Source organism: Culex quinquefasciatus, chromosome 3 (genome assembly GCF_015732765.1).
Source record: "Culex quinquefasciatus strain JHB chromosome 3, VPISU_Cqui_1.0_pri_paternal, whole genome shotgun sequence".
Classification (NCBI taxonomy): domain Eukaryota; kingdom Metazoa; phylum Arthropoda; class Insecta; order Diptera; family Culicidae; genus Culex; species Culex quinquefasciatus.
The window spans coordinates 17,983,654-18,000,485 of record NC_051863.1 but is presented as its reverse complement, the minus strand read 5'-3'; the positions used below and the strand labels follow the sequence as shown (position 1 = coordinate 18,000,485).

The following is a 16,832-nucleotide window of genomic DNA, read 5'->3' as shown; positions in this document are numbered from 1 at the left end:
TACTTACTTGTAGTCCAAGGCTACTTAAAGGATCACTTTCTTTTCCGTTCCACCGCACAAACAAAAGATCGTTTGTTTTATAATCAATCATTGGATTATACAGAACGCACAGTTTTATTGGACGACGCCCTCCCCGGGTTTGCCGGAACTGTTGTTGGATGTAAACGATCTCTATGGATTAGTTCTAAGTTTTTTTTTCTCTTTATAGCATACACTTCGTCACTCTCGTTTCTCACTTGATTACAATTAATGCTTCCGTGCTGGATGTGTGTGTGTGTTGTGTTGATTGGTTTCTCCCTAGTGTCAATTGTGTTGTTTGCTGCGTTTACTTCTTGATTGGTTCGATAGTAGTTCCGCCACGAATTTGTCCCCATCCGATTAAACTGCAAGGGAGAAAAAATAAGTTAGAATTTCGAAAATCTTTTTTCCGAGGTAGCAATCTTACCGCCAATGCTTCTCGACACGCCGACTCAGTGCAATCTTTTCGTCCTTTTCCGTACACACCGGATTCGTGAGGGCAATTTTGGCCAAATCGGCCTTGGAGGCGACGACGCGCCCACCAGTGCTGAGCGACCCGATGTTGACCAGCAGCATCTCGTTCTTGGTCAGCTTCTGCACCTTGGCGCCCTTTTTGTCACCCTCCATGCGCACACCGAGCAGACGCTTCAGCAAATAGTACGACACTTCCAGCTCGACGAAGATCTTGGGCAGTGCGCCCACGGCTCCGAGCACCTGACCCACGAGACGATCCGCTCGGCACAGCGTCGGTTCGATCTTCGTTCCGACACCGATCAGTCCACCCGGCACGGCAAACTGCAGATCGTTCTGCTCGGCGTACAGTGACACGATCTTCGAGTAGATGGGCTGACAGGTCAGCTTGCCATCGCCATCCTTGCTGACCAGACCGGGCCGCACCTCGATCTCCTGGCCAACGGTCAGCACGCCTCGCAGAATTGAGCCACCGGCAACACCACCCTTCAAGTCCTTCACCTCACAACCCGGCTTGTTCACATCGAACGAACGGATCACGATCAACCGCGGCGCCCCGGCAAAGTTCCTCGGCGGAATCGGAATCTTCTTGGTGATGTACTCGCACAACACCTCGATGTTATACTTGAGCTGCGCGGAAATCGGAATGATCGGCGCGCCCTCCGCGACCGTGCCCTGCACAAACTTGACAATCTGCTCCTGCTGTTCCTTGGCCTGGGTGTCCTTCACCAGGTCGATCTTATTCTGCAGGATGATGATGTGCTTCAGCTTCATGATCTCGATCGCGGCCAAGTGTTCCGACGTTTGCGGCTGCGGACACGACTCATTCCCGGCGATCAACAGCAACGCGGCGTCCATGACAGCGGCACCGTTCAACATCGTCGCCATCAGAATGTCGTGCCCGGGACAATCGACGAAGCTGACGTGACGCACCAGCTGGAAGCGCCCCGTACAGGCCGGCCGGTAGCACGGGAAGCTGTCGTCCTTGTTGGAACCGCCCGACGTGTAGCACGTGGGACGCAAACACTTGGGGTTGTCACATTTGTAGATCTTGGCGTTGGCGTAACCTGAGGGAGAGAGAGAGAGAGAAGCGGGTTGAGTTGGGTTTTGAACGTGGTGATTATTGAACCCGATCGTGGATCGAGACTCGATTATCCGGAGCCTCAATCCGGACCCTTAAACCTTAACCGGTTTGGCTTAAAATTGGCAAAGTTACTTATTTCTAAATATATATTATATCTAAAGAATCGAGCCTCTTAAGATTTTCAAAAAAAAAAAAACATTTTTTCTTGTCACCCTAATGGCCCCATTTCCGCAAATTCAAAAACACAGAAATTGAAAAATGATACTAAAAATTTAAAAAAAAAATCCTAACTTGGTCCTAGAGCCCTATGTAAATTTTTATGCACAACGGTACAAAAAACACGATTAAAAACAATTTCTGATCACTTTTTTTTTTCATTTAACCATTTCAGGCCTGATGGGTCATATATGACCCAAATATGAAAATTTCCAAAACTAGCCTATAATTTTCGTATGGTCAAAAGAATAATTTTCCCACCATTGAATAACATTTTTTTGACAAAGAACTTTGTCCTAAGGTTTCTATACGTGGTGTCAATCCACAATTTTCGCGAAACGAAAACGTTACGTGACGAATTCCCCTCTCGGCAAATTTCCCCTTTTAGGTATACGCTGGTTGGTTGAACAAACGTTTCCCAATCAGCCAATCGAGAGACGTTAGATTGAAGTATCTAAAATTACCCCCACTCCACCTCATAATTTTCGGATCGTCGACGAGGCAAAAAGCGAATAAGGAGGTATAGGAGAATGGGTGCAAAGAGGCGGGGCATACGTCCCCGATCTAAACCAACAAAACTCGGCTCGGTTGATCCCGAAAAATCATTCTGTTGCTGGACGTCGACGAGTCAACATCAGGAGCAGATGACCTGGTGGCCCGAGAGCAGATGGCATGGACCCGCCAAGACATGCCAGCCGGCATTAGAAGGAGTCGATAATTGGAATTGGCCACCACCTGGAGTGTTCGGAATCCCCGGGGATGTTCCGATGGGGGGACATTTGCCGAGCCATAAGAGTTGGGGCAATATGGGTATCGATGTGTCATGTGTTACATAACCACCTGCACTTTTTTTTTAAATGCAGGCCTACACCCTTACCAAAAATCTTGATTTTTTGAGTTCCAAATCCCACTTTTCATACGATTTTTTGAGTTCAGGTACTACAACCATAAAAATGGTTATATGGGTTGAACTGAAAAATTCATATGAAAAGTGGGATTTGGAACTCAAAAAATCATGATTTTTGGTAAGGGTGTAAAAGGGTTAATGCAAACAAATGAACCGACAAGACAACTTTTTTTTGATGGATCAACTATGGTCCCTTTGGAACGAGCTGTCAAGTAGGATCTTTTCTGTTCTGTTCCGTGAGTTCTGTGAATTAAAAATCAATTTTAAATCCTATGCGGTCGTACAATGTGTCATTGTACTCAGAAAAATAAGCTTTATCGTTGTGAACAATAATGTCACAAACTTAAGCTTAATTGGGTCCTAACATGAAGCTTAGATTGCTGATATTATTGTTTACAGCGATAAAACTTATTTTTCTGAGTACAATTACCCTTACGACAACAAAGAGTTTAAAATGTATTTTTAAATCAATTTTGAAAAGTTAACCTCGCGGTCCTTCTTGACAGAAAAGCTCCTACTTGACAGCTCGTTCCAAGGGGACTTGTCAATATTTTTTGCGATAAAAAGAAAAAAAATGATCAGAAATTGTTTTTAATCTTGTTTTTTTACCGTTGTACATAAAAATTTACATAGGGTTTTAGTACCCAATTTTAGGACCAAATTTAGAATATTTCGAAAAAAAAATTAAAATTGTAAATTCAAAAAATCATAAGTTTCAATAAATTTCAAAAATAAACAAAATTCAAAAAAAAAAATACAGAACCAAAAAAAACTCAAAAGGTTTAAATTATTAAATTCATAAAATAAAAAAACCCTAAGAGCTGAAAAATTAATTTTGTTTTTACATTTTTTCTTTAATTCAAAGAATTCGAATAATAAGAAAATAACAATAAAATTTTAAGGTGCAAATAATTTATAAGATTTTAGAAAATTTTTAAACACAGAAAAATCTAAAAAAAATCAGAAATTAACCCTCTACTGCCCAAATTTTTTTTTCGAAAATATTAATTTTTCCCGTGTTCGGGAGGTCATTTTGAGCAACTTTTGTTCTACGAAAAACTTTACTTCTCTTGTTTTATTTTTAGTATTTTAATTTGCATTTATCTTGTTTAGTTTATGTTTGTTTTTGGTAGTATTTGGCCTATTCTATCACCTAATATAATTACATTTTGCCTATCTAATTTTTTCACGTTTTTACAGTCACTTTTTCAATTTTTTGTATGTTTTTCACATTTTCTGCTATAGAATGGCATCATCATCATTTTAATTGCAAAACAATGCGTAGAGGCCTAGTCTCCCAAGCAGCAATTATTGTTGCCAAGCCTTATTTGCAACTAATTCAAAACAATCCACAATCGCTGTGGCAACATGCACGCAACACTCCTGGTGACAAAAAAAGCGCACGACATCAACGCGATTGGCAACAATAGCAAGATAGTTGTGAACGTGTCGTGGCAATGTTTCCTATGCGATGCTAATTTTTGTAGGAGAAATTGATGGTGTTGCTACAATGTAACAAATATGTTGCAAATATGTCACCATTTTGGTGAAATTTTTGGTTGCTTGAAATCAATCGTGCACCCGAAATGATTTCAAGCGCAACAAACTTCTAATTAATTTCTCAATAAATATGTTTCCACTTTGATTTCGCTACAAAACAAAAATGGATAAGTCTGGAAAAATAAACCTGTCACATTTTTCGTCGACAACAAACAAAGTTAGTTTTCTTAAATGTATAGAAGGTTTATTTCTATGGCCATTTCAAGTTTACCGAGTAAAATTGCATTCTACTCATGATTTTTTAATGCGCCCTCAATCTTTTTAAAATTTGCTATCTTTTCTGGAGCCATTTTAGTATGAAAATTTAAAAAGTTGTCTAATATATATGAAAATTTTCTGCGTTGCAAGTTACGTAGAATGTCAATTCTGTTGCAAAACATTATAAAAAGTGTATTCAAATAGCCGAAAATTGATTATTAAAGTTTTTTTTCCACATCTACCATCATGGCGCTTTGTACGCACAGGGTTGTATTCAGGAACCTTTAGTAAAAAATAGCGGCATGATTTTTTTGATTGTTTTTTATGCAAACTAGGAAAGCATACTTTTTTTAAGAACACAAATAAATACTTACAATAGATTGTTGAGCACGAGAGTGCAACCCACGTGTCGTGGATATCTCTAATGCAAGATTACTACTCAAAAATGTATGTTTACTGAGTGCCATCAAAGTAGCTTCGAATATTGTCAACTTCTCTTTAAGAAATGTGCCGTAGATATTTATTGTCGACAGAAATTTCAAGCACTGTTAGTGCAATATAACTGTTATGAAGAAAAATAACAATAGGAACAAAACACAGAACACTTGATTTGTTTGTTGTATGTCATATCTAGATACAAACAAATCTTATTGTAAAATCGCTTGCAAAAACGTGTACATTATGGACATAAAAATTAAGTAAATGCTAATTTGCAACTTCTAAAACGGTTTCATTGTTTAATTTTGATTTTAGGCTGGTACACTAATACCCTCCCTCGCCATAGTCGGCCCGAAAAATCAAGGAGGCAAAAAAAAAATTAGGTTTCCAATTCAGAAACGATATCATTTTATTTTAAAAAGTTTGTCTTATTTTTCAGTATAAAGAACTAATAATTTTTAGAATTTAGTATGTTTAGTATGTTGATTTTCATACCTGTTTAACAAAAGGAAACACACAGAAATACCAAAGACATCAGTCTGTGGAAATACCGTGATATGCAAAAAGAAATTCTTTTTATAAAATAATACAACATGGTTTACAAAAATTTCTAAAAGTTCATAAGCGTGTAAGTTTGCCCAAACTTTTCCTCAATAAGTTTGCCAAACATGAATGCTGTACTGTAATGGGCAATCAAACTGTTTGTTTGTTTGCGAAGCGTTTTTGTTTTATGTCTTGTCTAGTTTGTTTGTTTGTTTGTGATAGTGTAATAGCGGCTTCAATGATCGTCTCCATGAGGTTGGTGAGCACAGGAATTAAAAGAAGAGTAAAGTTAAATTACGTTATCATATTTTATACTTGATAAATCAATTGTTGAATATTCACAATAATTGTGTAACTTATATCTTTAAATTTTTAATCAAATTCAGCGCATTCCGAATTTGCCTTACAGCCTTCAGATACCTAGTCCCGAGTACGAAATTTGCCATACAGTAGAGCAAATAATTTGATTTTACTGTTTTATTTACGTATCCCTCCTTCTTTCCCATCGCTGTACTTTATTCAGAGTAAAAACATTACGCATTACATTGATTAAATTTATTAAGATTTCAAAATATTACATCCTTGATACGTCTCTGGTTATTCTGATTTGAGCAAATTGTCGCACTTTGTGTATGTTGCAACAATGTTTCAGATACGTTACAAAATTGTTTGAGTTGAATATCCACATTTCTAAGTTTATTATAATTGGGTAACGTCGTGGAAGCATAATGGTAACATTACATATTTGTATCCATTGCAACAATCGGCATCCCCTGCCATCATTCAAGTTTTCTACAGAACTGTCAAACGAAATAATCAATCCCCTTCGTCGGAAACAGTGGGATCGAAATTGATCATTATTTGGTGGATGTTTTTAACAAAGTTCTTCAAGTCTGTATGAATAAAGTTGTTCGGAAAGTGTGGACCGAGGTGTGGACAAATAATTTAAGAATAAAGCTTCATTGCATGTACCGAATACGGTATCCTACGGGCATCATCTCAAAAATCACACAGATTCGCTTTTGATTCGGGAAATCCTCCTGCAGCAGAATTTGCTTCCACAAAGAATCTTCGAAATGTTGTTTGCTGCTTTCCGTCGACAGGGGCGGGTAGAAATCTAGGTAAAAATTAATATGCAAGCTCCAATCCTTGCAGATGTAAATCCGCGCTTACGACTCGGCCGTTTTACACACCATTTTCGTTAGTTTTAGTGGAATGCACATTTTTCCCAAAATCTATTTGTTAGAAAGCGAATAGATTTATATTTCATTGTGAATTTCTTTTGAAAACCTGGACAAACTGCGCAGAAATGCTTTTTTTACTGAAGATGTTTTCATTTCTTGGCAGACAATGTTTACATTGAGTTTTATCAAGGATACATTGCCGCAACCAATTCGCAACATTCTTCGCACAAAACGAACAAAGGTTTTTTTTTGTTTCAAGCTTGTTGCAACAATGTCACCAAAACGTTACAAAAATAAACGAAATCGATTTGTAGCCCAGAAAATCATTGTAACTATTTCATATTGAACAATGTTTCCCTGAAACTTTATTGTGATTTTCGGTAGGTTTGGAAACATTTGCAACTTCGTTGCGCCTTTGATGAAACTTAACTGGACTTAGACAATTTCAACATGTTGCGCGATGCTGCTTGGGCTGGGACACTACAAAAATTACTGCATACTTATGTTTACTGAAAATATAGAAAATGTTAGTAAAAAACTCAGCCAAAGTTCACCCCTAAAAAAATGACATTTTTAAAAACATTGGCAAAGTCACATATGTAAAACAAGTTAAACTTCCAACCCATAAATTTTTTAAAATTTTAAGAGTTCTTCTTTCCAATGCTTTTAAAAGATCAAAAATCGGTTGGAAAATTTATTTTTGGCGATTTTTTAGATCGAAGCCCGTCTAAAGGCGGGGTTAGGTTGTAGAGGGTTAAATAAAAAACAAAATTTAAAAACCTAAAAAATCAAGTCAGAATTTTATTTTTTTTTATACAAAACAAAAATAAAAATATTTTTTAAAAGTCACAAAATTCATTTAAAAAAATTAAGATGCTCGATAATCTGAAGTTCAATAGTCAAATCTTCGGTTAATTTGATTTAAAAGTTTTAAATTAAAGATGGCAGCCAAAATGGCGTAGACGATATATTGAAAAATGTATTTTTTTTATTTTAAATAGGCGATCAACTATTCACATTTGACTAACAAAGTAAAAAAATAATTAAAAGAATATCGAGTCAAGACTATACACAAAAAGAAATAAAAAAAAAATAAAAAAAAAATCGAATGATCTTGATCTACTAGATATCGATAAATTACGACTTACCGTTGACATATCTAGATTTTTTTATAATTTTTTTTTTAATTGGTCCTATAAACTATTGTCTTTCATATGTTTATAGAACCTCTTCAAAAAAAACTCTAGATATTAAGATTATAATACTTCGATCGAGAAATTACGATCGAGTGCAATAACCAAGTTTTGAAGACTTTCGAAGTGCAGTACACAGTCGCGATCTCCCTAAAACAAGCGTTCTTTTCTGTTTATTTAGGCACTTTTTTTGTAGCATAAGATGAAATGGTTGTAAACACAATTGTAATTATACAATTTTACTGAAATTATCTCTAAAAAACGTATTTCTTGCAATTATCCGCTCCGCAGCGGCACTCGGTCAAGTTCTCCGGGTCGGGCTTTCCTCTGCCCGGACCGCCATCATCGCTCGGGGGCCCGTTCTGCGGCTGACCTTCCTCGTCCTGGCTCACGTCCATCGCCCGGCTCTCGTTGATCTGCGTTTGGTAGTTGATCGTGAGCTCTTCGCCGGCTTCGATTTTCCGCTTGGCGAAGAACGCCAACCGGGGCAGATTCGGATCCAGGCAGTTGACCCAAACCGACCAGATGCCACAGTTGGGGTCGCACGAGTGGTTGATGAAGCGGGCAATGTTGCCGTAGTTGGCCGCATCGATCGTGTACGGATTGTCACTCCCGTTAAAGTCCAGATCAAAGAGGTAGGTGCGGCCAACGGCGTCGTACTCGCGACCTCGCTTCTCCGCCTCCTCGTACGTGATGACCTCGCCGATGTACTCCGTGATGTACCAGCCCTCGTAGATGGTTTGGTTGGTTTTGACGCCCCAGCCGCGTCCGTTGCTGGTTTTGAACAGCGACACGTTGAACTTGCGCCCGTTCTGCATGACCCGGTTCGTACAATCCGCGCTGCAACGGCACCGCTTGTTACACTCGTAGATCGGCATGCCGGGAGGTGCGTTCAGTCGCTTTTTCGTGTTGTAAGCCATCTTGGAACCGGCCATTTTGCCGCAGCAATCGCTCCGGAAGTTGCACTGGTCGCACTCGCACCCGTACGGCGGATCGTCCGGGATGGTGACGCCCTCCCCGGCCAGGTTCTCCTTGATGTACTTGAAGTTCTCCTGTGGCACGTCCGAATCTTCATCGTTCTCCACCGCAATCTTGCTGCTCGGCTCAAATTCGTTGATCATGTCCTCGAACTGCTTCATCTTGACGAGCTGATCGCGTCGCTTCCGGTAGGACATCTCCAGGCCAACATTCGCCAGGATCCGATCGTGCAGCCGCTTGTTCTTGGCGTAATTCGCACGAATCTTGGCGTACAACACCATATCGCTATCAAACGCCAACGGGTCAAACTTTTCATATTCGGCCAGAATTTGCTTGAACGATTTGGTCTCATGCAACGTAACCTGCTCCCGATACTGCTCCGTCTCGCCCAACTCCTGCCGTATTTCGTTGATCGTCTCCACGTACGACTCGAGCTGCCACTGCAAAAACTCGTTGATCGCGTGGCACGTGCGGATGTTTGGCAGTGGTTCCCAAGTGTTGCTCTTCGAGCTGTATCCACGCCACTTGATCTCGAAAACTGGTGCGTTCGAAATCTCCTGAATATCCACAATACTCTCCACCGAGTACTCGCCGTCTTTGTTGGCCTTGGGCGGTGCCGCCGATCGTCGCTTCTTGCCACTCCCAGCTACCGGCGTTCCCGTCGTCGTCGTTGTCGTCGTCCGCGACGGCGAATCGTCCGAATAGGTCAACGACTTACGCCGCACTCGCAGTCGCGATGTCGACGACGACCCCGACTCAACACTCCCTGCGTCACTCGCAACCGACGTCCGCCGGGACAGCTTCGGCGTCATGCTGCGACTCGCACGTTCGTGCAGTCCATTGGTCTCATGGTCTTTGTGCAATCCGTTTCGGTTAAAATAATACTCGATATTTCTTTGCTTGTATTTGCCACCGTCCGCGGCGGCCGGCGTCGTTCCGCCCCCGTTAAAGTAGCTGGAAATCTTCGCCTGCTTCAGGCGGTGCCCGTCCGGAGGCGAATCCGCGGAATTGCGGCGCCGCTTGCCGTTGATTTTGTACCGCTCGTGGGTCATTTTAATATACGCGGCCAGCTCGGCCGGGGACGTCGTTAGCCGACCGATGAGCTCATCCGACAACGGCTCTGGAAGATTAGAAAGCAAAAACAGAAATTTGTGTCTGGATCAGTTCAAGTCGAAGAAAAAGTGGGCACTTTGAATGCTACAAAGCGTCGTCTCTACACGAATTACACAAAATATTTGATTTTCTGCAGTCCGCCGGGTGACCGAGTGACCCCGGCGGTTAGCCCCTTTTTCTCTTTCTCACTAGCAAAATGGTGTCTGATTCCAGATACAAACTTCATGCAAGAGCTTCAATCTTCCAGGCTAGCGCCCGCTTCCGCGAGCTCACAGTATAACAGAAGGTGCGTTTACCAAAAATTGTAAGTGTAAATAAAATCATAGCTTAAGGAACTGGGACTTAACAGAAAAACAAACATTTGTTCACCCTCTAAACTTAAAACAAAGGAAACAAAAAATTAAAAAATCTTACCCAGCTTGATGGTGATGTTACGCTCCAGTTCGTTCTTGAAGCGCACCGTCTGCACACCGGAGATGGCCTTGACCACGGTGGACTTGCCGTGGGCCACGTGCCCGATCGTGCCGATGTTGATCGTGGCCTGGCGCGAGATGACCTCGGGCGACAGCGGTGTCAGCTTGGTGACGTCCTGGGAAGGAAAGGGGGAATTAAGATTTGATTATTCGATCTAAGCTGATTTGGTTCTAAACTGGCTTGTCTCAAGCGGGTTAAAGTTTATACACTCAAAACCCGATGGTTCGACACCAACTGTTGTCAAATCAACGGGGTCACTTTTTAGTTTGACAGCCCTTTTACACGGAGTTCACACACACTATCAAACGTTTGTTTTGATAGTGTGCGTGAGCGCCGTGTAAAAAGTGACGTTCTGGTGGACTTCTCGCTACACTGAAAATATGCCACACTTTTTATTCAAGTGCCCAAACACTTGAATGATTGAATAAAGTCACATCGTAGATCTTATTGGTTTGTGTTTCAACATCAATCCAAACCACTATCAAATGCAAGTGTTTGGGCGGTTGACTTTTTGGTATTTTTTAACATGTTATTTTCATTCGGGTGGCTCAAGCTTTTCAATTTTTTGGCTCATGAATTTGTCCCACCGTCTTGAACTATTCAAAGTGATGATCAAAACACTTGAAAATGATCTTAAGATCTACCCAAAACAGGCACTATTCAAAGTCAACGTGATTTTCCACTTGAATTTAATGTGTTTCACTGATTGATTTTTGCGCGACTTTCATCGAAGGCTAGAAGCGAGGCAAGAACCAGTAGCACAAAAAACTCTCCCGTCTTCAACTGGCTGGCCGGCGCAGTGGTAGCGTGCACGACTAGCAAGCGAGAACCTGTAAATCGCTTGTACGTACTTTTATTTTTCAACACCATTTAAAATTCAAGTGTTTGGTTATTGACTTTATTTCATGGCCAATCACCGAAATTTCAAGTGTTTTGAGATTGATATTTGAGTGCTCTGCAGGGCCAGATCATGTGTAGAACACTTCGTTGAGCTGTGTAAGTTTTGCTCAGTGTAGCGTTCAACTGTGTTGACCATCGCCTGCTGAGGCAGAAGCTCAACGACGAATTCCACTTCTCAAGATCGGCTTGCAGACTTGTCTCGTCATTCCTCGGGCAGAGATCACAATCCGTTCGCCACCGGGAGTGGTTATGTTACACATGAACAGTATGACAAAGAACTTTGTAAGATGGTTGTTGAAATTTTCGATTACATTGTCTGGTCCAAAGTTCCCCAAGATTCCCTTATAATTTCAAATTTTCATGTAAGGTATCAAAAACCATAAAGTTTGATACCCATATTGCCCCAACTCTTATGGTTCGGCAAATGTCCCCCCATCGGAACATCCCCGGGGACTCCGAACACTCCAGGTGGTGGCCAATTCCAATTATCGACTCCTTCTAATGCCGGCTGGCATGTCTTGGCTGGTCCATGCCATCTGCTCTCGGGCCACCAGGTCATCTGCTCCTGATGTTGGCTCGTCGACTTCCAGCAACAGAATGATTTTTCGGGATCAACCGAGCCGAGTTTTGTTGGTTTAGATCGGGGACGTATGCCCCGCCTCTTTGCACCAATTCTCCTATTCCTCCTTATTCGCTTTTTGCCTCGTCGACGATCCGAAAATTATGAGGTGGAGTGGGGGTAATTTTAGACACATCAATCTCACGTCTCTCGATTGACTGATTGGGAAACGTTTGTTCAACCAATTTGTTCAATTTGCCGAGAGGGGAATTCGTCACGTAACGTTTTTTTGGATTGACACCACGTATAGAAACCTTAGGACAAGTTCCGGCGCTTCGCTGCAGTTCTTTCTACGGCGACTCGACGCAAGCTGGTCCAAGCCGTCGTGATGCCCATCTTCACATACTGTGACGTTGTGTACCACCACGGCCTCTAGGCGGCGCTGAAAGAGCAGCTGAATCACGGCTTTAAATCGGCGGTGCACTTTGTGTACAACCTAAGACGCCGCGAAACAACCGCCGCAGTCCGGAACAGCATCTTAGGACACGACCTACTGGCGAACTACCATCTTCGATCCTTCTGCTTCATAAAACGAGGGTATGACGGCAACCTACCAGATTATCTCCAAGAACATCCCAAGTAACCATCCAGCACTAAGAGAAATCATAAATGTGCTGTTTGTCAGCATTCTACAGCTAATCAGTCATAAAACAGCTAGGATGATATCAAATCAGCTCTAAAACAACTGCTGTAGTCCTGTAGTATTAGCTGATATGCAGCAGTTTTAATGCTGCTCCTAGCAACACTGCTGCATTTTTCCCCATTTTACTTGCAACCCTTGTTGAGAAGTGAAGGAGAGAGAACGAAATAAACGAAAATCAAAATATCTCTTGCTCTCTCATAGGGGGATGGCGTCGCTATTTTTAGACCACGTTTTTTTCTCATCGAAACCGACTACTTTATCGACTTCATTTTGCTGGGCGAGATAGGACGCCGTCTATTTTTAGACGATGACTCAACACTTTTCCACTCTTGCACTTAAAAAAAACCAGATGGCAGCACGATGTAACGCCACGTCCCTATTCCTTCAACCAGTACGACTAATTTGAGTCCCGCAAACAAGCCCGCAAAGTAATATTGTAGGTCTGAAACAAGCTATGCTAAACCATCTTCAAATTGGCCGTGCGGGATCAGGATCGAAAACTTCCCCTCATCAGCGGCAACATCTAGCTCCTGGCATCGAATCTTCGACATCTCAATTTCGCAATTCGCAATTCGCAATTTTCAGTGTAAGAACGGGCCTTGACCGATCTTATGCACTAGGTTCCCGACTAACACGCACTGCCCTTACACCTACATCTCACCCCTGCTCTGAGTCAGTACGAGCAGCACGCTAGAACACGCTTCGAGTGTTCGTGCCAGGCATACACACCTTCTTTTCCGGTTACGCATTTTAACTCGGCCGGGGGTGGTACATTACGTAGGGTTTGATGTAAGTATAAGCGCCTAACCATCTATAGTGTGCCTATCAACTTTCATTAAAGCAAAAAACTGTTTAATTTTTAGTTTGAATTCAAAAACTCATTGTTATTTACTGTGTATTGTTTTCTCCTGAAATCTTCCCTATTGTTGAGTCTCTTTATCTGTTGGTATTTCTTTTGTCGTGGTGTTTTGTTACAATTTTTTGGTCCTAAGCATGTTATAAAAGTTTACCAAAAATACAATAGTAATATTTGTGTTAATCCTTTGACCATTCCATACATTGAGTAAGGGCTCAAACCTCACTTGTTTGAAAAAAAGGGTGAAGATTGAAAACAATAGACAGTAAAAGAGAATTTATTTTATAAAAATCAAGTATCAATAGTAAGAGAATGATGAGCGTATTTTGAAGAATAAAAATGAGAAGCTAGATGTATTAGATGTAAAATTAGACAATAGTATCAATTGATAGAAAAGAGTGGAAAAGCTTTGAGAGATAAGAGAATCAAAAGTTAGTAAAATTAAAATCAAATGTTGGATATTAAATGGAAGAATCAGTGAAGAAGTGACAATCAGAAGAGCAAAATAAAAATAGGAGATAGGTGGTAGCTGAGAATGAAGAGAAGAGAAACCCCGTTGTGCGATGTTTCAGGTACATCCACAGCAGTTGACTCAACATACTGCGAATCAAAACAATACCGTCTACAATCACAAATTACTTCCCTTTCCCACATTGTCGCGCCCCTTTCTTTTAGCCGTCTCGACTCTGACCCGCGTTGGTCAAAGGTTTACGATCCGTTTCCACAGGCCACCAGCTAGGTCATCATGAAAACCAAGCCAACGTGGAGGTAAGAAAATAGGACACTCGCAAGGAACCAGAGCTATACTGTTCTGATCAAGATAATTCGGATGATCTAACAGAACTACGGATGTAGTTAGTTACGCTCCTTCCAGGATGTTCCTTACGTAGACGTCATGTCATGCTCTTAGGTATCAATCCTTGGCCTGCTTCTATCAAAAATTACAATTTTTGATGATAAAAATTGATAAAATGGTAAATCGTCCAAGCAACCCCACAAAAATTGTCCACTTTTTTGACATATAATCCCTGCAAAACCTTATTTCCCAACCCTCAAAAATTAGAAGTAAAGGCAGTGCCAACCGGCCTTTGGAAACTTTTACATATTATACCAAAACTACTTAACCAATTCCAACTTTTTTGGTTTGTCCATACTCCTAGGCCATTACTAGTATGTAATAGCCTTATCACTTAAATTGCCGTTTTCACTTTAAATCCGAAGAAAAGGTGATTTTTAAAGGGGTGTTCAAATTACCCCCACTGTCCATAATATCCCAACTCCCCTATATGTTTTTCCATGTAATTTTGCCAGCAGAATCTAAGTCTGCGCTCAGCATTAAGTCAAGTCATAGTGGCCGGAAGACCATAAGCTGGGAAAGATGTCTCTGCTTCGGGTGAGCTGTCGATTTTTCATCTCAATTAGTAGTTCATCAATTTAACCGAAAGCTACTTCCTTGACCTTATTCAAAGTTGTTTTTCTTAAGTAACTTGACTTGACTCAAAGCTGTTAACTATCAGAGAGGAAAAAAATAATATAAAAAAGGTACGATTAAAAGCCAGAAAAGCACGGATGTTTAAAATTTAAATAAGTTGGAATATGCACCATGAATAAATTAAAAGAAGTTTCAGATTCGAACATAAAATTTGCCAAATTTTTCAAACATCTGCTTTCTTGTTTATTGCCTTCTGCGAACGGTCCTTCTCAAGGATCCATCCAAAACATCATCATAGCTATCCATGAACTATGAAGACAGTGACCAGGTAGAGGCAAAGTGGGGTGACGAGGCCAGGCAAGAATGAATGTTTCCTAACCTAAAAATAAGAAGCTAAACCGTCGTCGTTGCATCAGCCATCGAGCGATAAAAGTTGACCCCGAATCGTCAACCAACTTCACAAAACGCTTGTTTGGGCGTACCCTGCCCCAGAATAAACCAAAATTTCAACCAAATCGACCATTTTCAGCCGGAAAATCGCCTCCGAAAACCGGAATTTTGTGGCATGTTGGCAGTTTCGAGCAAGAGAGAAGAGAAGAGAAAAACCTCAGCAGGCAGAAGGGGGCTTTCACCGACCGTAGTAGCCCGCCCCAAATAAAAGTCGGCGGAAACTCACCAGCTGGGAAAGGTCTTGTTTTTGGAGGTGCGGCTGGCCGGTAGTGGCCTGTGTTTGCTGCTCGCCGGAGGACATTTTCACACGGGTTCGTTTGCGGCTACTTTCGGCACGTTTCGAGCGCTAGTATTTGCTAAATTTCACCAGAAATCCACGACGGCCACCGAGCGCGATGCGTGTTGCCACTTTTAGCTCACTTGAAAGAACTCTTCTTGCTCTTTTTCTTGCTTGTTTTTTTGAAGGCGGCTTTGGCAAGCGCGCGGCTTTGACACACGAACCGGTTCGCCGCACCAAAGTGACAGCAGGGCTGCCGGAAAAGGGGCGAGTGCAGACATTTTGGTGCGTTTTTTCCTGACTACAACTATAATTGTTTCTTTTATTCTTTTATTCTTTTATTCTTTTATTCTTTTATTCTTTTATTCTTTTATTCTTTTATTCTTTTATTCTTTTTTTCTTTTATTCTTTTATTCTTTTATTCTTTTATTCTTTTATTCTTTTATTCTTTTATTCTTTTATTCTTTTATTCTTTTATTCTTTTATTCTTTTATTCTTTTATTCTTTTATTCTTTTATTCTTTTATTCTTTTATTCTTTTATTCTTTTATTCTTTTATTCTTTTATTCTTTTATTCTTTTATTCTTTTATTCTTTTATTCTTTTATTCTTTTATTCTTTTATTCTTTTATTCTTTTATTCTTTTATTCTTTTATTCTTTTATTCTTTTATTCTTTTATTCTTTTATTCTTTTATTCTTTTATTCTTTTATTCTTTTATTCTTTTATTCTTTTATTCTTTTATTCTTTTATTCTTTTATTCTTTTATTCTTTTATTCTTTTATTCTTTTATTCTTTTATTCTTTTATTCTTTTATTCTTTTATTCTTTTATTCTTTTATTCTTTTATTCTTTTATTCTTTTATTCTTTTATTCTTTTATTCTTTTATTCTTTTATTCTTTTATTCTTTTATTCTTTTATTCTTTTATTCTTTTATTCTTTTATTCTTTTATTCTTTTATTCTTTTATTCTTTTATTCTTTTATTCTTTTCTTCTCTTATTCTTTTATTCTTTTATTCTTTTATTTTTTTATTCTTTTATTCTTTTATTCTTTTATTCTTTTATTCTTTTATTCTTTTATTCTTTTATTCTTTTATTCTTTTATTCTTTTATTTTTTTATTCTTTTATTCTTTTATTCTTTTATTCTTTTATTCTTTTATTCTTTTATTCTTTTATTCTTTTATTCTTTTATTCTTTTATTCTTTTATTCTTTTATTCTTTTATTCTTTTATTCTTTTATTCTTTTATTCTTTTATTCTTTTATTCTTTTATTCTTTTAT

The 16,832-nt window shown here is 39.7% G+C and overlaps 1 protein-coding gene across 2 annotated transcripts; it reads right to left on the bottom strand.

Annotated features, from left to right (window-relative positions):
• Positions 1-71: 71 nt before the first annotated feature.
• LOC6053486 (eukaryotic translation initiation factor 2 subunit 3) lies at positions 72-15,733 on the bottom strand. Of its 2 annotated transcripts, XM_038266272.1 has the most exons (4): positions 15,504-15,718; positions 10,318-10,492; positions 446-1,556; positions 72-383 (listed from the first exon to the last, which is right to left on the bottom strand). In XM_038266272.1, the coding sequence occupies exons 1-4, from the start codon at positions 15,576-15,578 to the stop codon at positions 326-328; spliced, it is 1,419 nt and encodes a 472-aa protein (XP_038122200.1). In that variant the 5' UTR covers positions 15,579-15,718; the 3' UTR covers positions 72-325. The 2 variants fall into 2 exon arrangements, with proteins under 2 accessions (XP_038122200.1, XP_038122199.1); XM_038266271.1 differs by lacking the exons at positions 72-383; positions 446-1,556 and adding an exon at positions 7,958-9,910 and having other exon boundaries at positions 15,504-15,733.
• Between the last annotated feature and the right edge of the window lie 1,099 nt (positions 15,734-16,832).

Coding starts and splice junctions, on each gene's coding strand:
- LOC6053486 (XM_038266271.1), bottom strand. CDS start 15,578: ATGTCCTCCGGCGAGCAGCAAACACAGGCCACTACCGGCCAGCCGCAC. Junction 10,493..15,503: donor AACAAGACCTTTCCCAGCTG/GTGAGTTTCCGC, acceptor TTTCCTTCCCAG/GACGTCACCAAGCTGACACC. Junction 9,911..10,317: donor TAACATCACCATCAAGCTGG/GTAAGATTTTTT, acceptor CTAATCTTCCAG/AGCCGTTGTCGGATGAGCTC.